A 24,192-nucleotide genomic window follows, 5' to 3' on the forward strand; every position below is an offset into this window, starting at 1 on the left:
AGGTTGAATCTGTACTATGGAAAGAAAAGTTCTGCCTGCAGCTTTTCAGGCTGGCAGAAACCTGCATGGCCAGCGTGAGAGATTCCCCTCCCTTGAGCTGGCAGGAATGGCTTGTCTCGCCAGGTGATAAGTGGCATTAGAGATCTGTTCCTGGTTAAAAATACCCTTCTCCCAGTAAAATTCAGCTTGAGGTAGTTCCTCGATCTGTTCTGCTGCATGCTCGCAGATTGTGCCAAAACAAGGAGGGAGGTGGCGGGGGGAAGGAGGGGAAGCCCATCTCTTCCGTCAGCCGTGCGCCGGCCTAAAGCCCGCGTCGGGCTGCAGCCTCGTCCGCCTCGCCCAGGCTGCGCCCTCCTTTTCCCCTGAAATGTCATTTCTTCTCTCTGGCAGCACAGCCCGAAACCTCCCGATTTCATCTCGGTGTACGTTGGGAGTGCGTGGAGCTGTATTCGTAATAACGGAGGGAGTGTTAATTGATTAGAGAGACTGCTGGAGGCAAAGGGCACCATGCGTGAAATGGAGCTGGCATAAATAAAGCGGAGCGTATTGGGCTTCTTTAAAGTGAATGATCATCAGAGATGTTCAGTCTGCCAAGAGCCCGGATGGATTGCTAGCTCCTTACAAAGTGCGCTAAGATCAGACTAATACTCGGGGCCATGTGAGCAGCATAGCCTTTGAGTGACAATTCAGCATCTAATGCTTTCTGGAGTAATAAGTAAAAGTGGCGTTTCTCTTTCTTATGTGTATATATTTTACATATTCAGCAGAAGCGTTCATGCGTTGTATATGTAGAATATTTTTCTGGTGATCTTACAGTGTTTTAAGGAGGTGTGTGTCCCCACTGATCTCCGACTAATGATTTCTATGTATTACATGCTCCCGTGGATTTTTTTTTTTGTTAAAGCCATTACACTGCTGTTGCGTAATAAACCACGGCGCGAAGAGCCTGGCGATGGCTGTCCTCTGGTTTCTGGGCCGCCCCAGGTGATGTCAGCTGAACTGCCGAAACCCCGTTCACCTCTAGGAGGAAAAAGCCCGCGCCTTTGTGCGGTACCGCCTGCGCCCAGTTTACCTAACGTAAAGACTTTGGACTGATCCCTTTTCCCCAGATGCCGACTCTGTTTCTGCTGGCACGGTGCCCACACAGGAGAAGGAATTTTCTCAATTTCCTTTAAAGAGGCCAAGCTATTTGAGTCGTTTGAGATCACACGTAGGTTAGGTTTGGTTATTGCAAATGTGAAATTGGCAAATGACAGGAGGGAAAGCGCATCTGTTTTAAATGCAAAATGCTGCACGTTAGGTTACGTGTATTAAATTTATTCCAGATACTCTTGTTCCAGTTGGCCTCTTTGTTGCTATACTTCTCAGCGATGTCCATGTTGTTCAATCAATACAAATCTCACCTAATTCACTATATCGCTGCTGTTCTGTGCTGAAAGCCAGGCAGGCACTGCAGGTATTGTAATTAGTTGTCTACACAATGTCTCTGTGTAATTGAGGTTGGGAGGAGAAATTTCACCAAGGTAAGAAAAACCATACCTCCTCTTGATAGAGATATGCTCTTCTCTCATCTGCCCGGACAAATCAGTGCCCGTAGACACACCCCCGCCTCATTCATGCAGATCTCTCTCGTGTCACGACGGCTCCTGTCACGATGGCCCCTGCGCGCATGCACTTTGTGCTTATCGCGCTCCTGAAAATGTGGAAGCGGTGCTGCGGTGGCTGCAGGCAGTGGATGGCAAGGGACTTGCCCTTTCAGCGTCTGGCGGAGGTATTTTCAGCCAGCCCTCCCCAGCCTCCTTGGTCCTGAAAGCCACCCTCAGCTCTGAAAACGTCTTGTGAAGCCTCACTATCAACACTGAAAACCTGGCAATTGTATTTACTCTTTTAGCGTGGCTCTCTGGACGATATTGAGACAGCCGTAGACAGCATTCTTCAGCTGAATGGTTCCATGGTTTGTTGTTCGGGTTTTTTAACGAAGTCAATATTTGCCAGTATATACCAGTATTTTGCTAAGATTTTTTTTAAAGTAATTAAAAACCACTAACTCTTGTCTGGAAAACTATATGGTGCATTAACTTAACAAAACATCTTGTCATTCCTATGAACCTGTTTTAAATGTTCTGTTTTTCAACAGATGACACTATACAGCTTTTTGGAGTCGTTTTTGTCCACAGCTTTGAGTCACGGTAGCAGAAAATAAGTGTTAGGATTTTTGGTTTCTGCTTTACGTACACAGTACAGCGAGGTTTCCAAAATATGCAGTCTAGAAGTAATTGTGCTTACTAGACAAATATGAAATAGTTTCTTTTGCATCTATGGCCCTTCAGCCCTGAGTGTAGCAAGTAAAAGATTAAATAATTTGTACTGAAATAAAAGCAATATTCCCTCTTTTCTTCTCTTTAATAGATCCTTGGAATATACTAACAATACTTGTGTTTGTACGAGTGTCTGGGAAAGAGCTGTGAGACTCACGTTTCCCAGACTGTGGAAAAAGAAAAGAATTTGCTAAATATATTTAAAGATGGCTTCATGACTCATACACTTAACAGAACTGTAAGCCCTGTGTTTAATTACGTTGTCTGGAATCACTAAAGGAATTTGGGCTGTGAAATGGTAGAGTATTTAAGAACAACATTTGTCCCCTTTTATGTAAAGTTTGGTTGAAGACCTTAGGGAATGACCAAGGCACCACAATGATAGACAGACTAAATAATTTTTATTTGGCTGTAGAATATTTTAATTCCTGACATAGTATTGCTGATCATACTGTTGTGAACACAAACCGTGGCCAGCCGATTATCATCCACGTACTGACATCCACGTATTGACATCCACGTTTGGATAAATGTCGTTCACGCCTCTGCATACGGGTAATGGCAATGTAAATAATGAATACTCATCTCTTCCCTTCTCTCTCTAGGCCCAGTAACGTGGTGGCCAAACTCGCCTTGTCTTTACCAAAGGTCCACCTAAAGTTGTGGAAGAAGCATGTGCTGCTCTGCGTTGGGTCTTTCCTCTCCTTCGAGTGTTAATTTGGCGCCTTTACGCTCATTAAATGTGTTTGAAATTCTATTGAAAGCTATTTCTCATCTTTTTTTCTTTCCCACTTTCAGCCATCCCTTTCCCGTGAAGTTATTTACCCTTTGTAAAGAAGAGATCAAAAGATCCAAAGACATCCGGAAGCTTCGCTCCAGCATAGGAGTGTGAGTAGATGAAATAAAGTAATCGTTTCTCTGCTCATAAAAAGTGAAGAGAATTTAAGTACAGTACATACCAGCTGTAACAGCTCGGGCTATTTCATGTGAAATCTAAATGAAAAATGCACACAAATACGTGTAATATAAGGTTGTGAGGGTTTCAGTACTTCTGGGTGGTTGGGGTGAAAACATACGAAGGAGCTGATAGAATTCAGCTACTTTGAAAATGTTGTTTGTATTCTTAAAGACACAGTGAATCATCTGCTTTTTGCTTGTAGAGAGCTTGTCTTGGTGCCAATGCAAAATATATGTAATTGCTTAGATCTTAGGTATGCACTGCAAAGAGCTGAAAACACCTGCAAAATTATGACCTGGCTTTAGGGTAAAAGCCCTCAGTTCAGGCAGCAGAGACGTCAAAACAAAAAGGTACCGGTCAGGAAAGACCATACTGGGTGAGGAGAGGAGGGGAAAAAAGACAAAGCATTGCAAAGCCGAGCAAAGGCTCATTGGCAGAAGCTTGGCAAAATTATTCAGGTGTAACTATGTCAAGCAGTGATTTCACTGAGTTTATTTTCATTTCTCTATTGGTAATATGTTAAGAGTGCAAGAAAGGCTAAGATGAGAAGTTGCCTGTCGTTCCGATTTGTCTGTCACTCTTAACTGCACCATCCAAGAGCCTGCCCCGTCCTCCTGGTTGTGCCAGAGCCTGATTCGCACCCGGGGTTCAGCGCGCAGCCTTCGGTGCTGCCGCTCCGTAGCTCTAAAGCCGTATTTGTACTTGGCGGAGATGCGCGGCACCTCAGGGGCCCTTAAGGATCTCCGTACGCCTCCCCTCAGTGTTTGCTTTCCCACAGCTCTCAGAGCGTCACCTGAGCTTTCCTGGCGGCAGCAAAGCTTCCCTTCCCGCCCTTTTTTCTGATGTACATCTTCGTTCTGATCCTCAAAATGTACTTTTGCAGTTATAACACAAATACCACAGAAGATCTGTTATTTTTCTTACGTTTTCCAGGTTTTGTGGCCTGATTCAATTTCAAGGAGACATGAGAGAGAAAGTTTTATTTCAATTGTTTCTCCTTCTCTGCCATCCATTTCCTGTAGTAAGTATTGAAGACATTGTGTATTATCAAAGGTTTTATTTAAAATACTTTACGAGTAAAAAAAATAATTTAAAGTACATTAAAGCAGCATTCTTTTTAACAGATATTAATGTATATAATAGGTTTTGTTTCTCAAGGGTCTGCTATCTGCAATGCTGCCACCTGAACCAGGCTGCTGGATACTCGCAGCGTACCCGGCTCTTCCCCAGGCTGCTTTTCCACCTCCTCTCCTTACTGTTTTGCATTAGAAGCAGTTCAGGTGCCCAAGTCGTTTGTTTCTTTTGCACAGCCCCCAGCAGGGTGAAGATCTGTTCAGCATTTAGTGCTCGAAAGCTCCACTCAGATAAATGACTGTTAGTTTTGCAATATTTCTGATCGTAGCAACACAGTACTAGTTCTGGTTCAAGAAAAATATATTTGTTCTTTTTGTCAGGTGTGACAAAAGCTTGTGCAACACAGGAAAGTTTATCAGAAGTTTACCTTTTTCATATAACTAAAACTGAAGCAGGGCACACCGCCTGAGTCACCACTCAGGGTGTGTAAGAGAAGATCATAGGTGGGGTAATATTATCTTAGGCCTTTAAAATTTTTGTTTCCTTAGGTTTTTGAGAGAGGGGCTCTGTTTGCTGTACGAGACCTGGGAGCCCCGACTTAGAGCTGCCGCGACACCCGAACACGTGCAGCAGCTCCCCGTGGCTCTGGTGTTCAGCACGGGGCTTTCACCTGGGAAGGGGGGGCCGTTCCCTGAGCGAGGGAGGACCGGCACCGCGGGCAGCATTAAGCTCCATCACTAGCTGCGTGGGGCAGGAGCAAGAAAGGCTCTCAGAAGTAACTGCACGGGCACAGAAACAGAGTGCGAAAACCCAGGAGCTCTTAAGTGGTTTGAGAACACCCTGAAGAGCCTGGTGGCTGGCCAATGCAAACCAACGCTGTTTATTCTAACACCGATGGCTTTTGCCGATTACTTTTTGATAAGGTTAAAATCATATGGTGCTCAGCAAAGCGGGATACTTCAGGGTTTTATTCCCACTGTTTCCACGTTGCGTGTATTTGCTGCATGATCAATCCTTTGCAGGAAGGGCACAGGGTAAGAACTGAAGAGAGCTCATTTCAGTTTCATGCTTCATTGGTATTTTACATCATAAATACGTTTTGTTTTTACAGATGGGTCAAGTTAATTTGGCACTACTACTCCAGAGATAACCCTATAATTTCTTTGCCTTCCTTTGGTTATCATCAGGCTTTCTCCAAAAAAAAAAAAAAAAAAAAAAAAAAAAAACCAAACACCAACCTAGAATTTGGTTTTGTTGCAATTTTGCTCTCTTCCATTTAGTATCTTCCTATGCGTTGCACTTCAGAAACCAGCCTAGCTAGCTTTTGCTGTATGCACACCAGCACCGCTACTGACCAGTGCTCGGGGAAAAATACTTGCAAATTAACTGCTCCTGGAAACCGGAGTGTGAAAAGCTAACGTTACTCACATCATCATCTATCTCCCAGCAGCTTTTTGGAAGAGCTTTGCTGACTCTTACAGTCTCCAGCCTGCGAAACCTTTCTGTTTTGTGGGCCTACAGCAACCCAAGTTAGAGCCAGACTTCGGCTCAGTGAGTCACTTCAAGAAAAGAAATGCTCCAGTTGGGCCGTTCTCAAACATTTCAACTCATTCTCTGTGGGGGACAGATCTTAATCTGAAACCCTGCAAAAGCTGAGTGAAACTATACAGATTGTATAGCATGGATTTCCTTGAGGTGCGGAAATGAAGTCCCTCCCTGCAGCAAATGGCTGTGGGAGGCAAGGACAGGCTCTAGTTCTGAGTACTACCAAGTGTCCACCATGAAATGGGTGTCAGCGTGAGGAACCGGTACCAGTAATGGCACTGGGCTCTTCCATACCAGACTCTGGCCACTTCACTAAAGCTTCCTCTGCCTCTTCCCCGTAGATCCGGAAGACGACAGCCAGTCAAGTTTACGAAATGCTGATAACCTACAGCGATGTAGTTGACCCTGCCATTATGGATGAGGTTATGACCATACTCAGCGACACCAACTGGTAAGTGCGTTTGTTGCCAGATAGAGTAATAAGAGCTGAAACATCTTTTGTACCACTGAAGTTAAAAAAAAAAAGTCCCTGCCTTTGAAAGCTGATGGCAAGGAAGCTGTAAGAAATGATAGTGTAGTTTTAGCTATTTATTGCTTCTAGGCCAGAAAAGCAGTGCTGAAAAGAATTCTTCAGTTCTAAAGAACTATCTAGTATATTGTCCCACTGGAAGCGGTATGTATAAAATCACCATGTATAAAATCACCACTAGATAAAGTAAAATATCTGTATTTTTCTAACAACATGAAAAGGGAGGAGATCTTGGAAATTCTCCATGAAACAGAGGGAGACTGGGCTGTGCAAACAGTCAAACTTCAACTGCACAGAGAGTTTCTTGGCATTTATGAGCACTGGCAGGATTTTGGGAAAGGAAGGATCTCTGCAAGCTGGAAAACAACAGAATTAGCAGAACAGCTCAAATCTCCCATGAAATGTAACTGCTCGAAACGCTACAAATGTTGCATTCAAGCAAATATTTTGAATTGGAATAGTTTAGATGTTTCCCAAGCGTATGATTGCATGAATTAAACAACCACTTTTATATAACGTAATTATTTTATTTACCTACTGCTACCTGTAAGGTTAGCTTCTTCCAAGCGCCGGGAGAAGCGCGGGTCTTCAGGGGCAGGAGGCACTCGTTCGGTCAGCACCTTTGAAGCAGTGACAGGAGGAGGGAATACTCACCGTCATTTTGGCACTGCTTTTTTCTCTTCTGCAAATTTTAGCACTGTGCATTATGGTCACCCGGAAAAGTTTATAAAAGACTGCATGCCTCAGACAGCGGAGGAAATACGGAGTTTTAAGATACTAATTAGTTTATTCGTTTTGCTGCCATGTTAAACATTTTTCCTTGTTACAGACGACTCTCTTGGGTCATGGGTCCAACACCCTGCCTCAAACAGTGGTCAAAGTTAATACATGACAATAGACAGATATAAAAAAAAAATACTTTATTTAGTCATTATATTCAATGGCTTTTTGTCTTCATTGACATTTCCTGGAAATAGAATTAACCTAGACATGTTCAAAGAACAAATATACCTTGAGGTTCTGGTTTACATATTTTCAGACTGCATGCTTACATTATTTAACTTTTATTTAATTTATATTTTATTTCTGTGCTTGAGCTTAAATAACTTTATATTTGGGAAGAGAAAACAAAGTTTGTCATTGTAAGGGGTGGCTGCTGCTGCTGTTCTGAATTTTCCAGTACAAAATCAGAACAACAGTCTCAGATTTGAAGAATTGGTTATCGTCAAAAGTTCTGCCTGTTGCTAAAGTGACTCGCTTCACTACGTATTGATGGGTGTCATGTTGAGTGTGATTCAGTGCTCACTTACGAAATCTGAATTTAACAGCAGGCTTGCTCAGAAGTTACAGAAAGCATTTGTTAACAGAAACAATTGGGTAGGGTTAGATTCCTGCTGTCACAAAGGGATGTTTACAATACCACAATTAGAAGTGGTACACACCAAATGGCTGCAGAAAAAGCAGTGGTAGTGCAGCTCTGCTCAGAAATGGGCGACTAAAACAAAGCAAAATGCTTCCTAAAAACCACTTCAGAAAACTACAGCTTCTGTTTTCACCTTGGCATGTTTAAGGTGTGACTGGCTGCCTGTTTTAATCTTAGTCCAGGGCTTGCTCTGTTCCCCGTTGCAGTTATGTCCACTGTGCCAAGACTAAAGATGAAGAGCTAGTTTACTTAATTGTTTTATCTTGGTAGATTTGAACTGTTTACAAAAGAAGACATTTGAAGTCATTGCTGAGCGTCAGAGAGCTGCTTGTTATTCTCAGGCTCCCTCAGTGCCAAAGCAAGCATAGTAAATTCTGAATTACAATAAGCATTAGCATCAGGAAGCCAAATGAGAATTAATATTTGGGGAAGACGATAATTCCTGGCATACGCGTATTGTTCCTTGTTGGAACTACAGAGAGTTTATCACACAGCTCTGTAATTCAGAGTTTAAACAAATTACTCTATAAATAATAACTTTTGTTTAGCTACAGGAAGGTTTGCAGTGTGAAATATGACAAATTGCCCAAGGTGTCAAAAAAAAAAAAAAATCAGGTTATTTCTAACTTGCCCTTCACGCTTTTTCTCTGTAGTTTTGGACTCTGTTTATGTGCTAAGAGTTCAATTTTTAATAGCCCGTTTACAGTTGTTTGTTACTTAAGAAAAACAAAATAAATCTACTGAATTGGTGAGTAATACTAGCAGCCTCACAGCATTCCAGTCAGAGTGGCAGATTTTTACAACATGGAAAAGAATGTTGTCGGTATGGATTCTTGGCATTTGGGGGCTTTTTGTAACTGACGGTTCTTGAGGAAATTCCCTCACGGACATCATGCTATTTCAGAAACTTTACAAAAGACTCACAAGTTTTAGGTCTGGACTCTCTATTTCAGGAGAAGGCTTCTACAGATGGTAGCACGTTCTCCAACTCCAGGGACATTTATTTAAATCCTTGATGTGAAGTTTTCTAAAGCGAAAAGGAGCTAGAAATTTAGAGAATCAATCAGTGAACTTCTAGTCAAGAGGGTTGTATGAATAAGTGTTATTTTTTTGCAATACAAAAACCTAGAAGTCTTGGACATTTTACTAGTTACTGTCACGTCTGGCAGACCTGCTGGGTGTTTATGGTTTATCTGCCTTAAGATGTACAAAAATGTTACGTTATTCTTAAAATGCGACACAACGAAAACTTCTGCAATTTAAATGTACGTGAAAGTATAGATACGTACACAGTAATCCACCAGTAAAGCGGATAGCTTAAGAAATTGTATGTATGTAGCCAACTTCAGGTTTTAATTTTTGAATTAACGGGAGAAATACTTCCTCACGCAGGGAAGCTGAATTGCCGGTCGTAAGAGAGAAACGCAACCACCTCTGTGATCTCATGAAAGTGCCCAGGCCGCAGCTGGTGCCCAAGGTAAAGTACGGAAATGTGCTCCTGCGGGGCTTTTTTAAAAGCCGCCTAGTAACGATCAGTTGTGCCACCAGATCTGCTGTGTACTTCTCTGCAACAGATGCCGTTCCTCCCTGTTTGTGAATCCATCAGTGTGCGCCAGGAGGAATGTCCTCACGGCTTACTACAGAATATATGGGATTGCTGGAGACTGTTGTCTTAACCTCTTCCAGTCTCGTTTCTGGAAAACATTCCAGCCTTGTAGTGTGACATCTTACTTGGACAAAACGCAAGAATGAAATAATACAGTACAGATGTTTCAAAAACCGTTTGTCTGCCCTTTCTGGGGAAAGAAAGAGGATAAAAACTTCCCAGTCAATTTCAACAACGAAATGATAATGTGGTTGTGCAAGCCACAGAATTCTAACCCTGCCGAAGCAGAAGAATAGACTCTACCAGTAAATAGATTCATAGGGAGACAGACAACGTGTCCTTGTGTAGGTCCCATTTCATTTTAATGCAGCTAGTTTGGAATTGCCCATCTGCTCGGTATTTCAGAAATACACAATTTTCTGCTGAGAGGTTCCTCTCCTCTCTGCCCAGAGACGAGGAGGCTGAATTATGACTGTTTTAGAGAGGGTGTGTTAACATGACAATTTACAAAAAAAATTACTTTTACTTTGAATAATACAAGACAAGGTAAAAACGATGACCCGAGGCCACTCCCCTAGTATCGCAGGCATCCACAGCATATAATCTATTCCGTAACTGATGAAGCTTAAGAATAGCGGTATATCAATTTAGTCTCGGCCTTTGTAAGTTTTATTGTTCTGCTTTCATAGTTCTAGAAGGTTTTGTCCTTTGTAATTATTTTAGACTTCAGAAACATCACCTGTGCAGTCTTCTTTCCTAGGTTTTTCCTAAGAGTGGATCTTCATTCCCTTCATTTTCTCATTAAAATATTTGAACACCATTAAGTTTATTTTCATGACTAGAACTAGGCAAAGCATGATTTTGTTGCCTGCACAGTTCCACCTCAGAAGTGCATTAGCCTCTTCCCCAGCTGCAGGAGCTGCGGCTGGAAGTCCCCAGGTCTCTTCTCCTCCAGAGCACCTAAGGGCGACCTCGGTGCATGGCACTTAGACTAATACCTAAGACGCCTATGACTAACCTTCAAAGACACCCTGCTGTCCCCACAGCAGTTTTCTCTGCTCAGCTTCCTGTTCTCACCGAGACATGTCTACAGTTTTCTGCTTTTAGCACAATTTTAAGAAACCCGCGACTAACATTTTTGTAATTTTGGAAAACAAGAACCTGAACCTCTCGCCCATGCGAGGCATTGGTTTTAGAGCAAAAGCGGACCTGAGCATTGCTGTTTCAAGGTTTTCTAGTCAACTAATAGAAATGTTATGTTCAAAATGAAGATGTTACAAGATGAATTCACTGATCTCAAAAAAAACTTACTTCAACTCCTTAATTACTGGGGGCTGAGAGAAGCCTGACGAGTTAGGAGAAAACTGTCTCTGATAGAAACAGAAGAGTGAGAAATAGCCAAATCTACATACAGGTGTTTCAAATAGTGTCATGAAATCTGGAAGTTGTACGGCTGATTTGGAACTTCACCTTTGCTTCCTTTTAACACAAGCAAATAGTTCAGCATCGCTTTTAGTGAAAAGTTAAGCCCGCAGCTGCCCTGAGAACTGGAGTTCACTCCGAGAGTGACACTCGCTGAGCTTGAAGGACTTCTCACAGCTGTCCTGGTGTCCCTACAGGCAGCCAGTTTGTGCTCGCACGAGAGTGCGCAACACCGCTCTTCAAGAGCTCACGTATCCTGAGAACAGAGGAGAAAGAGTAGAGGAAGCCACGTGTAACATTATGAAAAGGTGAATGAAGTTGATTTCATATGAAAGGAACACTTCTCATTCCTTTAAAACCTGTACAAATAAAATGTGCTAAAGGGTAGTTAAAAATTAAGGTGTTCAAAAGGACTGTAAATATTATAGCTTTGTACGGCTGTATTTTCTTCTCCGTTTAGGTTACTTAATTACTTGACTGGGATACTGTTAAAATAGCGATACATGCTACTCCACCTGACCCCTCTTTTTCTGTCTCTCGCAGAGTTCAGCGTAGTGACGCTGCCGGCGCTGGCGGCTGGGCCGTGAACGGGGGCTCCGGTTCAGGTGCCATCAGGGCTGGAAGGGTTTGTGAGCGGCATCCTGACAAACTGCATTCTCAGCGTGCGCTGCGAAGGGCACTGTCTAACAAAACAAGAGGCAGAGATTACGTCTTAAAGCATTGTGCAGATATGCCATAGGAAGGCAGCAAAGATTCATTATGTTTTCAGTTTTTGAAGTCATTATCTGTAGCCACGAGATGGCGGTTTCTCGTCATACTTCTGTCACAACTGACCCGGGGTTTTTTGATGTCAATGATTTATACTTCTACAACTCTGAATGGAGCCATTCAGCCTCTGCTTGCTGTACACACATCAAGTATTAAACCTGCCTCGCTGCATTAGTCTCTTAAAAGAATTGTTTGTTGGAGTTAAGAATGGCAATGGTTACTGATAATGAAATCCTCCGGAACATAAAGTATCTCTGTGGAGAAGTCTGTCATTCTTGTGTCATAGTCGAACAAAAAATCCAGGCTTCACTTCAGCTAAAGTCAAAGTCTCTCTTAATAGCTCTTTAGATAACTAATTCAAGCAAATGTTTCTGTGCTAAACTAGCTTTAAGGACTGAAGCTTTATTTTTTCCCTTGAAGAACAGAGAGGTGACTCAGTACTTCAAGCAACTGCTAGGAATTTAGACCATTTCTTATTGACTATAAAATGAGATGGCTAGAACGTTTATCTTTCTTTAGTAAGACTAATGGGAGGGGGAGGACAAATGCACAGGCAACAGGATATTCTAATTGCACTGTGTTGTTCGATGGTTCTAATTAAATCCCACTATCCCAGCACTTCAAGCAGAACAGTGGCTGTGTGTGTGTGTGTAGACATCTATCAAAATCTGAAAGGAAGGAAAAATTCAGAGGAAAAATAGCAGAGGAGCTAAAAGCAAGCCCGTTTCTCTCTGAACCTGCTACAAACTGCAGCAATCTGCTCCTGCAGGTGTTCATTTCCAAAACGACAACCTGCCTTGCTCTAAGAGGTTTTTTTCCTTTTTAAGAAGATCCCTATAAATTCTATTATCCAATACTTCTTACCTATGCTTGCAGCCTGGACTGGCAGGGGAAATGCAGTGTAGATCAGTGTTCTTCACTGACCCACTATTAAACTACCAGTACTCGGTTCGCACACTGTGCAACAGGCGGAGTTGGCCCCGTGGCTGCACGCAGGCACTGCTGCAGAACTGCCCTGAACCCACAGCCCGTGGTGTTACGCTGTCATTGAATTGGAATTTTCGAGTTCATTCTCAAAAGATCTTGGTTTTGCGAAGTTACACCTTTACCTCCCTGCTGCAAGAAAATTATGAGTTTGTTGGCAAAGGCTGCTTATTCAAAAGAACCTGAGAGGGCCCGGTGACAACTGCGAGCATCTGTACGTGTGCGCAGCTGGCTGCCAGGTGATGCCACGGCCACAGCTGTGCTCGCCCCCCAGCCCCGAAGCAGAGGATGCCGCGCTTGGCTCTCGGTCCGAGCCCCGTGCAGAGCGTTACCTCGGCAAGCGCCAGCAGCGGGACGGGAGCCGATGGCAGGGAACGGTTGAGGGCCCCGAGCAATGTTTGACAGAAACCTCTCTTTAGTGGTTATAGGCTTTGCTTGGTGCATTTTTAAGGCTTCCCTATGGTGACAGTCCTCTTGTAATCTTATGGCCTGTATTTGTTGGTTATTTAAATTAGAAATAGAATTTAACAATCAAACTGAGTTTGGTAAACAAGTGACGTGCAATAGTAAAATGAGCAAACAAACAGCATTGTCCCTGGTGTAAGTAGGACCTCCCTTAGAAAGGGGTTACTCAGCACAGAAATTAATTTAATGAAGCACAAATTACCAAAAAAATTCGAAACCTCTGAACACTTTGGCCTTCCTACACACAGATACAGAGAGGATAACAGCTTCAGTACCACTGCCTTACCTTGGTTTTCAGTTAAAGTGATAATAATCCACCCCTTCCTTCAAGTTCAGCGTGTTCAGGTTTGTTTCAAATGCTCCGCCTGTCAAATCCTGTGAGGGAAGAAAAAGAGAATTAGATCCACCAGACAAACTCATTCCAGGTTGTAACAGGTTTTGGTAATTTGGTTCTTCAGGCCACAGAAGAAAGTCGCACTTGCAGAACTAAACATAAATAAACCAAGGCTCAGAAACGTTTCCATTCAAAAATAAAGCGTATGTTGAAAACTTAGCGTTCAAATGAATATGTTTGCAGCGGGGGGGATATTAGACAACTCGTTCTCGTGCTGCTATGCCCAGCACCAGGGCTGTACGAAGCACAGCTCTGCAGCTGCTAGCGGCACGTTTTGCTTTCTAATGCAAGCATTTTCAGAGAATGGACCAAGGCAATGAGTTTGACAAAAGAGTGATTTTTCTAGATTTTGAGCAATGATTAGCTTGTCTGATAAACCAAACCTTTCATCAGGCAACTGAGATATTTTGCGTAGTTAAAGGTGTTGCCTTTTGAGCCCTAGTTACGTTGTCTGAGCAGGACCCTGGTAGGCTTGCTCCAGGAGCAATCTTGCAAGGCAGCGACGTCATTAAGAAAACAACTTCAGCATTTCTGAGCGTTTCTACTGTGGTCTTCCTGGAGTCCTTAGTTCTGCTGATCTTCAGGACTGTCACCAAAAAAATAATGAATTAAAGCTCACGATACTACAGGAGGTGGGTAGAGAGGTTGCTAGCGTGCGTTCGTGCATTTGACAATGCGCAACAGTACCGCAAGTGTTCAGGACAGGGCGGTACGAAAACAGAGTTCAGCTGACACAGCAGAATTAAAGGAGGTGGAGCGCTAGACTTTGGCTAGAGTAACTGCAGTCAAAAAATTGCTCTGGGATCTTTCATGAGCTTGAGTTCAGAAACGAAGGTTTCTGTCGCGCATGGAGGACTGCACAGCCAGCTTCCAGCGGCTGAGCTGCTTATAACCACGCTCGCAGTATTTGGGTGGTGCTTGGGATGGTGCTGCCATCTCAACCAACAGGGAGGCTGACAAGCCGACCCCTCTCCTCCAACCCTCTGCATCGTTTCTGCTGCCCGAATTTACACGGGAAGGGAAGCACGGCCCGAGCACGCGTCACACCGCCCGCCACAGCAGCCTGCTCTGCCTCAGGAGCACAGATGCTCCCGTCTCCTGCGCGATTCCCATCTACCTGCCATGTTCTATTGCCACTAGCAATGCCAAAAAATACAAAGATGACGTAATCTGGTCCAGAACTTCAACAAAAACCATAACCACCAGTCTTAAAATTCATAACTGAGCTCTGATGTTTACTAACCATAAAACCCCCATAAGACTAGCAGTGAATCGGTTGGAGAAGGGCAGGAAAGGGCTGCTGGCACTAGGCTGTTTAACCAAGGCAACCAATTTCTTCTCTGAGTGATAAGGCCCTGATTGTGAAAGATGCTGAGTACTTGTTACTTCTTGCAATCAAGAACACTTGATGGCATTTAATACTTTGAAGGACGGGGTCCTCGTTTCACCATCCAGTTAAGATCCCAAACCGTCACTGGCCCATCTGCAAAACTCACGTAACAGGGAATTCTGCTCAGAAATGGAGGCCTTGATACGACCTTTACCTCCACCAATGATTTCATAAACCCACGATTTCCCCAGTTAGGACACAGGGTACGAAACAGTTGCATTTAGCTTGCTGAAAAATCAACCTGCTCTAAAGAAGGGTTAAAAAAAAATATATATAAAAGAGAGCCCAGATACTAAATTAGGTGGGAGAGTTAAAAACAAATCTTTCATTGCCAGAGCACAAGGCTGAGGTGGCAGAACAAGGCAGGGTTTTCCAATAACTGGTCTAGCAGTAAATTTACCGACAACCTTATACAATCAAACTAGTTTAGTTACTGAGGCAGAAAAATACAAATCCCTTTCATTTCAAGCACTTGGAGGCCATGCCAAAACAGGGCACAATACATGATTTCTAAGCATTTTGCTTTTACCTCAAAGCAAGAGAAAATACAGAGAGCAAGCCCTTGGGTGACGTGGTGCTGCAGGCCGCTACGCAGTTTTGACGAGCTCAAGCCAGAATTTTATTCTCTTCAGCAAAAACGTACAGGCGCGCACACACGGAGAGCACAATTTCGGCTACAGCCCTTTGTGGAGCCATTTTAAAATGCAAACTGAGCAAAGATCACACAGGATGACTGCTTTTACAAAAATCATTTCGTATGGTAACAACGCCAACGCTAGCAAGGGAGGAACTGCCTGAAAAAATAAAGCAAAACACTACTCCAAGTACATGGCCAGCAGAGCCGTTTCTTGCAAACGGCCCACTTCATAAACATATCTAATCTTCAAAATTACCCTCTTAGAGCTGCATATAAACATGCAGTTTTGTCTGTATCAAAACTAAAAATAATCCCCTACCCTGAACAGCGAAAGACAGGACAGTAAGGCCCCGGGACACTTTCTTCTTCACAAGGATGGTGATGAACTTATGTTGGTAAATAATAAAGCTAAATTTGGAAGTCTGGGACTTTTGTTTAAGAAATTAGCTAAGAGGATCTGCGGCTAATTCGGCCTTACATAAACTTCCAACAGTCCCACGCACCAGGGAGCTAGGCTGTACTTGCGGCACTGGCGGCCGTCTGCACCAGCGATGTCCCTGCGCTCGCTGGGGTTGCGCAGAGCTGGGTAAGGCTCCCTGCCCCGCACAGTGTGGAAATACAGGTAACCTCCCCAGCACAGGAGTTCTGCCTTTGCCCCCACGGTACGCGCAAGGACAGCGCCCTTTTTGCCGAGGAATTTTGTCTCGAATGGAGTCTTTCACATCGGCCTGGGACTTCAACTTGTAACAGCAACATTTTTTGCACAGTTTGATTTGATAAATCTGGGTGAATAGCATCAGAGAGGCAGCAATAGCTATTGCAAAAAAGACAACCTTTTTCATTTGATGCAGTCTTAATATTTTACGTACTTATCCCCTATCCTACTTTTTCCTGCGCTCCCACTTTCAAAAAGCACGTTGGGAGAAGAAATGTAGAGACCCCGCAAAGACCAGCCCTCGGCATCGTACTTGGCCTGCACAACATCAACGCAGATGGATGACAAAGTTCAATACTCTGCTCTTCTCAGCCCACTTAGAAACCATTTCCTTTCGGGTCGGGTCTAGAAGCTTGAAAGCTGCTGCAGAGAGGATACCTGAATAGTTTAAACCACAGACATTTATCAACTTGTTTTGTTTTGGTAGAAGACTACTTTCCATGACAAAACTACTACTGAAAACTGTGGCCATTTCAATCCACCCACAACCGCGCAAGCAGTAAGAGTGGGATTTCACAGATTCCGACAGCCTCCACGAAGACTCCTGACAGTGATAAGATACAGCAAGTACGACAGCGGCTGCTGTGACAGAGGTTGCTAAAAACTATTCCTTAAGATCAGCTGCGAAATCCCATGGCAGAGAAAAGGAGGGTCCAGCAGCCCGGCTTCTGGAGAGGGACGGGGAGCACTGCTGCTTGCTTCCCGAGAGCCTCCGATCCTGTTCTCTCTCCGCTGGGTTTTATGCTTCCTACCCTTTGGTACAGCTATATTTATGGGCTTTATATCCTTCTTATGTTGTCTGTGGTTTCAGGTGATAACAGGGTATTAGGCACCACTAACAGAAAAATTTGGTTTCAGTTCTTTATTGTAAATTTGTTTTTCTAACCACCTGATTCTCTGCAATATTAAAACGCTAATACGGTATAATGACAGAGGGGTACTGCGAGGTTCACGTGATTAACAGGTATCGGTATGCCTAAAACCTGTAACAAGGTAAGCTCCGTTATGGACTTCCACTATGTTGTTATGCAGGTTTATTGTCAGCATTGGTCTTGTCTGTTTGGCCACCATTTTCTTTTCCCAGCGTACGGCGCCGCTGGAACGCCACGCGCCTTGCGCTTTGCTCACCTCCGCCCTAGGGCGTTTTTGCCATCAGCCCCTGCAGCGCCCAGCGTCACAGCAGCCCCCTGCGCAATCCGGTCCCGCGGCGAGGGGGGGGCGGAGGTGACTCGCCTGCGGTTTCTAGCGATGTGGCTCCATACGAATGGCTATTGGCTTGCTTCAATTCTCCTAAAAAGTGAGCTGCTTCCAAGACAGATTTTAGAAGCAACTTGACCAACTCTGGAACTGTTTCAAGTAGGTCAAACTGTATTTCCAAAGACAATACTGCACATTCCTTAAATGAACTACGGCCTACAGTGTTCTGCGCTCAGCAAGCAGAAAACGCTCAGTGGCCATGAGTGGAAAACTACACTGCAATCATGGAGCAGAGCTTTCAGGCAAGAGGCTGTATAATAGTCTCATTGTAAGGGCTTCAGAAATGAAATGTGCTTTAGAACAGGTTGCACAGATGTTTTGTCTAGGGACTTCCACCCACCATTATACGTAGTATGAAAAATTAAATTAGTTGTAATATCACTACCTTATCCAAGAGTTTATCAACAAACCGTACATGATAATGCCCTAAGGTACTTGCAGTCTGGCTTTACAACTCAGTTACGATCTCGGAGTTGATCGTGAAGTTGGGAGTGCTAAGTTTAAAGTAAACTGTAGCAGATGAGATGAGATTCGGCTAATCGATCTTTGAACAGATCTAGTACAGCGTCAGAATGTCCGTGTTTATATGTAGCTACAGGTTTTAGTTACTGGTAGAGACTTTTTACTAGCATTTCCAGCTAGAATGTATTTGCTATTTTGCTTTAAAACTTCTGTGTTATCCCATACACTGTGCTTTGCTATTTTAAATATAACAGCAAAATAACTGCTGGTGATCATCTTCGAGTTACGTTATTAGGTCAATTAAACCAGTCGAAATAAGAAAGTTGCCAGAGTCAGGCACAGAAGAGGCTTTAGAATTGGCAACGCCAAACCAAACGGCTTTTAAGGTCTGATTTAAAAAACAAAGTCTTTGCCACACACAGGGCTGCAAAATAGTAGGAAGAAAGGAGGCCAGGTGGCTGACGGTATATGCTCATTTGTCTATGTAATGTTGTTGGGCGAGAAAGTACAACAGATCCAAGCTCCTTCACAGAAGCTGTACCTTTTATTGTTCTTAATACCACTTTACGTAATACTGCTGGTTTAAATCCCTGAAACACTCTGCACAATCCGTTTGATAAAAAAGGCCATTCACTTGCATAGTAAAAGCTTCTGGGAAAAGCTACTTCCAGTAAATAGAAATTCATTTTCATAAGGAGCAAGTACTGATTCTGCACACAACGCTAAGGCTACGGTGGTACTCACCAGCTTCACGCAGATGATGAAAGGTGGAGTTGCGTCTCTGAAGTGACGTACAGGAATTCTCGGTTTGGGTCTCTCCTGCCGGAAAAAGCAGTAGCCTTCAGTAGAGGCACACAGGGTTACTTGTTAGCTAAGTTTTAGGAGCTGCTAAACACTAAAAGGGGGAAAAATTATTTTGAGACCTCACGCTAACTAGTCCAGCTGGTCACATGCTGCTGCTCATTATTTTGCCCGTTGTTTCAAGTACCCCTTATTTTCTTGCCACAATCTGTCGATACAATTGCGTTTCTCTGACCGAAGTTACACATTACAGCAGATCTGAATTCAGAGCTTTCTGCTGTTGAAAGGAGAAGGTCTCGCTCCTCTCCTCCACTGCTTCTTCCTTACCTCCAAGCACTACTTTTAGCCCTTTCCCAAACAATTCACTCTTTGATCTGATTGCAAGCTATGCCGCTTTAATAGCCTACCCCATAAAAAATATGTTCTTTCTTTTGTTGGCAGGTTAATTTTCTGCCACTTCAGTGAGCTGCATCAGCTTACTGTGCCACCAGAGACGCATCAGAGCAGGCACGATAGCGGGTACGAAGGAGAATCTTTCCCTCTCGGTGGGAGCTGTTAAATGGCTTATGGCCAACTGGGACTTCACCGTGGATCCAAGCTGCAGAATTTGCTAAGGGTTCCCGACAGGTTGCAGTGCAATCTGTACGGCTGATCTGAGAGGACGGGTATGTCTTCGGAAGACAAACGCACGGGATCTGTAACAACTATGCTGGCAGTGTTACTGCACTGGTAGTTAGCGAGTCCTCAGTATGCCAGGCCAAAATCCTGAACTCCAATTGCTTTCATGCAGCTGAAGGCACTCATTAGCTTCCCAGTATAGAATTTGATTTTACAGTTACTCTAGTCCAACCACAAGCCGTATCTGAGGAGGTGCCCCTCCTCTCCCTCAGTCCTGCTCCCATCAGATAGAAGGATCGTGCAGCCCCAGGGTAATTTGATTCACAAGATAACTTGCTGGAAACCTTTTTATTTTGAGGGTTCCTTTTCTGCCAGATCAGCTAACTGAATCAAGTCATCCTTCAGCCACAAGACTGCTAGACCCATTATCAACAAAGCCGTGGGAGCGTGTGGCCGAGGCCGCCGGGCGCAGTCAGGCCACCCCTGCAGCCAGGCTGGCTGCGCTGTCGCGGCAAACCGCGCGCCGAAGGCTGCGCTCCCAGGAGCCGAGCCAATGCCCAGCGAAACGAAGAACTGTCTCCTCACCAACTGCTGTAGGGATGGAATCTGGATGAAACTTTACTCCAGGTCTTGAGCTAATTGCTATCGTGAAATTAATACGGCAACAAGATGACATTTTTTTTTCTATATGGTTTGTTTATTGCCATCTAAATATTATGCTTCCTCGTCTAGGGAATAAAATGTTGCTCCCTACAATTTTAGGCTCCCAAGGAACCTATCAAAGTTTTATTCAGATACAGTATAACTATAATATCCAGATAGGTTACAATTAATTACAGAAGCTTTCTTTACTTTAACAGATATTTGACTTTTATCCATCATGAGCCAAATTCTACTCCCACTTGAAAAAAAACGTGGCCGTGAAGGCGATGGTTTACGCCATCATCAGAATCCTTTCAGAGTATATACATTTTGTCTTTCTAAACGGACTTCAGTGCGTGTGAGGCCCAGAGTTCTGGCTCCACGGTTCGCACCCCACTATCAGTCCCCAGCCAGCTCATCTTCTGTCAGGGCCTCCTTACCGAAACGAGCTGCTATACAATATTTAAAATCAGTGATGTATCCTTTCACCGCATTTCCCAGAACACTTCCAGATCCCAGTAAAGAATGCAAGAGTACTTATAACCAACCTCAGATTCTTCGTAAGTGTAGAATCCTTTTGTTATTTTCTTTTCATCAACGTCACAAAATGCAGCTACCTGGCAAAACAGAAGCAGAGCATTTCCATACCACTCTTTGCTACCAGCAGATATTTCACCTGTAGCGTATCCACGTAGGTAATGCTACAGGCACGTGAACGAACACAGGAATAGGGCAACGCACCCTGGTCCTCCTACACAGCTTAAAAATTTATTAAATCCTTTCCGGGTGTATCTGAAGGAGCTGGGCAAATTTTGCAGTTGTCGACGAGCACAATTTGTTTTTACGAACATGAGAACAGGTGATCTAAGCTACTGACTGCCTAAGAGAAAACATCCGAGAGATCATCAGCTTCATCCCCAGCAATACCTAAGCGAACTAAAACCAGAGACGAGCCTCCTCGTTTTGGCACTGGCACTGAACACCTGAGATCGGATAATACAAAGCTGCCTCTTTCTGCCCACCCCAAGCGTACAACCCCCCCGGGGCCTCGGCGTAACAGAGCTGCGCTGTTGCTGTGGGTGCTCTGGCCATACCAGCCTCAATTCTAGGTCATAACGCACCAAGCCTGGGAATTCCTATGGTTTTGGACTTCTGAACAACTGAAACGTTCAGCAGATTTGGTGTTTAAACACATATAATTACTGCTTCATTTTGGTTATTCTTACTGTAGTTATGGCAGCATTATTTGCAGCCCTCGTTGCCAAATATTTCAGATGGTTTTTTATTTGCATTCCTCATAAATATGCAGGCAGATTAAATGCCTGCAATCCAAAATACACAGTGGTCTCATTTTTGAACCATTAGGTTGCCAGTAACATTTGGGAAGGCTTTTTAAAACAAACATAGCTGTTTTCCTCTGACTTCCATTGGGTCTCTTCGTATTATCCACACAGAACTCTTAGACTGAAGCAGAACAGTTAAGATAGTGAAGGTCTTGCAGAAATCAATTACTCTGGTGAAAGCTGGATAGAAGTTTTCCTATCTTTTTAATTGCTGCATTAAAAATTGATTAACAACACTTACTGCTGAGAAAATTTGAAAAGCCAAACAGCTGTTTATTAATCTATTAAGTTGGAGAAGGCTGCAAGAGGCTGTCTTGCTTTCTGCGCCTACGAATCTCTCTCACACGTTTTCCTCCTGTGATTAAGATCATTTGCTTTTACCTAAAGTGACCTCATGCTGTTTGTGCAGAGGAAAACACCGACCCGAGCGCACTGGTGTCCTAACGCTGAACTGCTGCACTGGCTGCTGCGTGGCTCCCGACGCGGCGTGCCACCTCCGCAGCCCAAGGGCAAGAGTGCAGCGGAACAGAACCGCGTTACACGCGTTTGCAGGCAGCGGCCAGGTAGTGCTGCGCCCTCTTGCAACATAAAAGGTGTTTCCACATCAAAAATACTTTGGAGATATTTCCACTACTCAGTGGAACAGTGTTCTGTCCAAATCCTTCAATACCGTAATATCAGTTCATAAAATCATAGAATCGTTTAGGTTGGAAAAGACCCTTAAGATCATCGAGTCCAACCGTTAACCCAGCACTGCCAAGTCCATCATTAACCCATGTCCTCGAGCACCGTATCCATCCGTTCTTTAAAAACCTCCAGGGATGGAGACTCAACCACTTCCCTGGGCAGCCTGGGTCAATGCTTGACCACCCTCTCGGTGAAGTTTTTCCCAATACCCAACCCAACCCTGCCCTGGCGCAGCTTGAGGCCGTTTCCTCTCGTCCCAGCGCTTGTTCCTGGGGAGCAGAGACCGACCCCCCCGGCTCCAGCCTCCTTTCAGGCCGTTGCAGAGAGCGATGAGGGCTCCCCTCAGCCTCCTCTTCTCCAGGCTGAGCCCCCCCAGCTCCCCCAGCCGCTCCTCCCCAGCCTTGTGCTCCAGCCCCTGCCCCAGCCTCGCTGCCCTGCTCTGGCCACGCTCCAGCCCCTCCATGGCCGCCTTGGGGTGCGGGGCCCAGCGCTGAGCACAGCATTCGAGGGGCGGCCTCACCAGTGCCCAGCGCAGGGGCACCATCACCTCCCTGGTAAGTTCTTCCATTAAACGTCAATGGAAAGAGAATACAAACCAAACTATCAAGGGACGACGAATATGGCTAACCACCACCACCACCAGATAAAGCCATGTGGAAAACACAGCTAATGAACTGGAGGGGGTGGGCAGGGATAGTCCTTGGAACCACGCACAGGTAGACATTCATTCCTGGAAAACAGGTTGCTTGAAAACAGGCACCAAAAGAAATAAAGAAGAGAACATTAAGGAAACATTACGTTTTCACTTTGGGGCTGTATGACCAAAGGAATCGCATCACAGGCCAGCAGATCCAGACTTTTGCTCTGGGTGATCCTGCTGCAGGGACGGCACCAAGGCCACTCCCCCGGTTTCGGGCACTATCAGGGCGATAGGAAGAAATGAGGGAATTCCGGGCAGCGCTAGGGAGCTGCGAGACATCGCCCATGGCCTTCGTGGCTGATGCAGGCCGGGTTAGACAGTAGCAAACGCGAGCAGCTCCTTCAGGCACAAAGGCTTTTTTTCCTCTCAAACACAAGCTAACACACTTTACATCCCTGGCCCTATTTCCATGACCGCTGTAATGCCTCAGTGTAGGTGAAAAATCAGGTGGTGTGGACTGAGCACAGTAAACGACATCCCAAGATTTCCTCTACCCATCTAATTTATATATGTACATATATACACACACACGTACATAAATATGTATGTATATGAAGGGAAGCAAGTAGAAGCCGCTGTGGGAAGAGGTTACTTAGCTGTATACTTTTCGTTCTGTGTTAACCACCTTTACAATTCTCCAATATGCTGCAAATCTCAGTTCCACCACTGATGTTTTACTGTCCTAGAAGCTGTGATCATTATAAACAAAATTTAGCAGGATATGTCTTCACTGCCAACCCAGCAGAGTTCTGGGAATAAATACCATCCAATACATTGACTTATCTTCCAATAATTGAAGCTATTTTTTCAGCTGCTTATGCTCCTATAGATTTTGGAAAAAAACAACCAAAACACCAAAACTTTGGACATGAGGTAAAGTGAAATTCTCTCTACACTTCAATGTCAGTAACTGGGAATTGAGCTGTAAGATCTGTGCTGGACGGTATCACACTGCTCACCGTCAGCGTCTTACAATACAGTTAACGAGCCCCTGGCTGGCGCACAGATTTCTTCTTAGCGTGAACGGTGTTAGAGAAGCAAAGACAGTTCTTGTACCGCTCGTGACCAACAACCGCCGTACCTCCCCTCATCCTGCGCCGTACCTCGTACTACCACGTGCAGAAAACGCTGCGAGCTGCCTCTGCCGTAGCCCCCGACACTCCCGGCGGCGGCAGCTGCGTGACAGCACCACTCGACAGGTAAGCCTGTGACAAGCGTCCCTTGGAAGATGGAAATGTCTCAAGCCTTTTTTTGAGTTACCACTAAGTACCTCCACCGATAATTTTCAATGGATCCAGCCAGCTTAAATCCGATATTTACAGTACTGTAAAACAGGTCAGACTTGAATGGGCAATTTTTCTGCCAGACTGTACACCACGTGGGTGGCCAAAATGTAACTCAGCTATTTTTCTGACACACACTATTTATTTTCCAATTAAAGAAAATCTATGTCT

The 24,192-nt window shown here is 44.4% G+C and overlaps 2 protein-coding genes across 4 annotated transcripts in view; one reads left to right on the forward strand and one right to left on the reverse strand.

Moving 5' to 3' along the window:
* Positions 1-11,529, forward strand: part of TBCD (tubulin folding cofactor D) — a 131,272-nt gene extending 119,743 nt beyond the window's left edge. The window contains exons 36-40 of one of the 2 annotated variants that reach the window (XM_082326585.1): positions 3,117-3,206; positions 4,210-4,297; positions 6,237-6,346; positions 9,240-9,324; positions 11,419-11,529. In XM_082326585.1, coding sequence (XP_082182711.1) covers positions 3,117-3,206; positions 4,210-4,297; positions 6,237-6,346; positions 9,240-9,324; positions 11,419-11,430 — 385 coding nt within the window. In that variant the 3' untranslated portion in view covers positions 11,431-11,529. Of the gene's footprint in view, positions 1-3,116; positions 3,207-4,209; positions 4,298-6,236; positions 6,347-9,239; positions 9,325-11,418 lie in introns of those variants that run through there. The other variant, XM_082326586.1, reaches the window with a different exon arrangement.
* B3GNTL1 (UDP-GlcNAc:betaGal beta-1,3-N-acetylglucosaminyltransferase like 1) overlaps positions 11,447-24,192 on the reverse strand; it is a 131,194-nt gene continuing 118,448 nt past the window's right edge. Inside the window, exons 10-13 of one of the 2 annotated variants that reach the window (XM_082326587.1) lie at positions 20,557-20,625; positions 18,692-18,766; positions 13,379-13,467; positions 11,447-11,558 (exon numbers count right to left, since the gene is read on the reverse strand). In XM_082326587.1, the coding sequence (XP_082182713.1) occupies positions 13,387-13,467; positions 18,692-18,766; positions 20,557-20,625 (225 nt within the window). In that variant the 3' untranslated portion in view covers positions 11,447-11,558; positions 13,379-13,386. The remainder of the gene's footprint in view (positions 11,559-13,378; positions 13,468-18,691; positions 18,767-20,556; positions 20,626-24,192) is intronic. The other variant, XM_082326588.1, reaches the window with a different exon arrangement.

Source organism: Platalea leucorodia (assembly GCF_965183815.1).
Source record: "Platalea leucorodia genome assembly, chromosome: 14".
In the NCBI taxonomy this organism is placed as follows: domain Eukaryota; kingdom Metazoa; phylum Chordata; class Aves; order Pelecaniformes; family Threskiornithidae; genus Platalea; species Platalea leucorodia.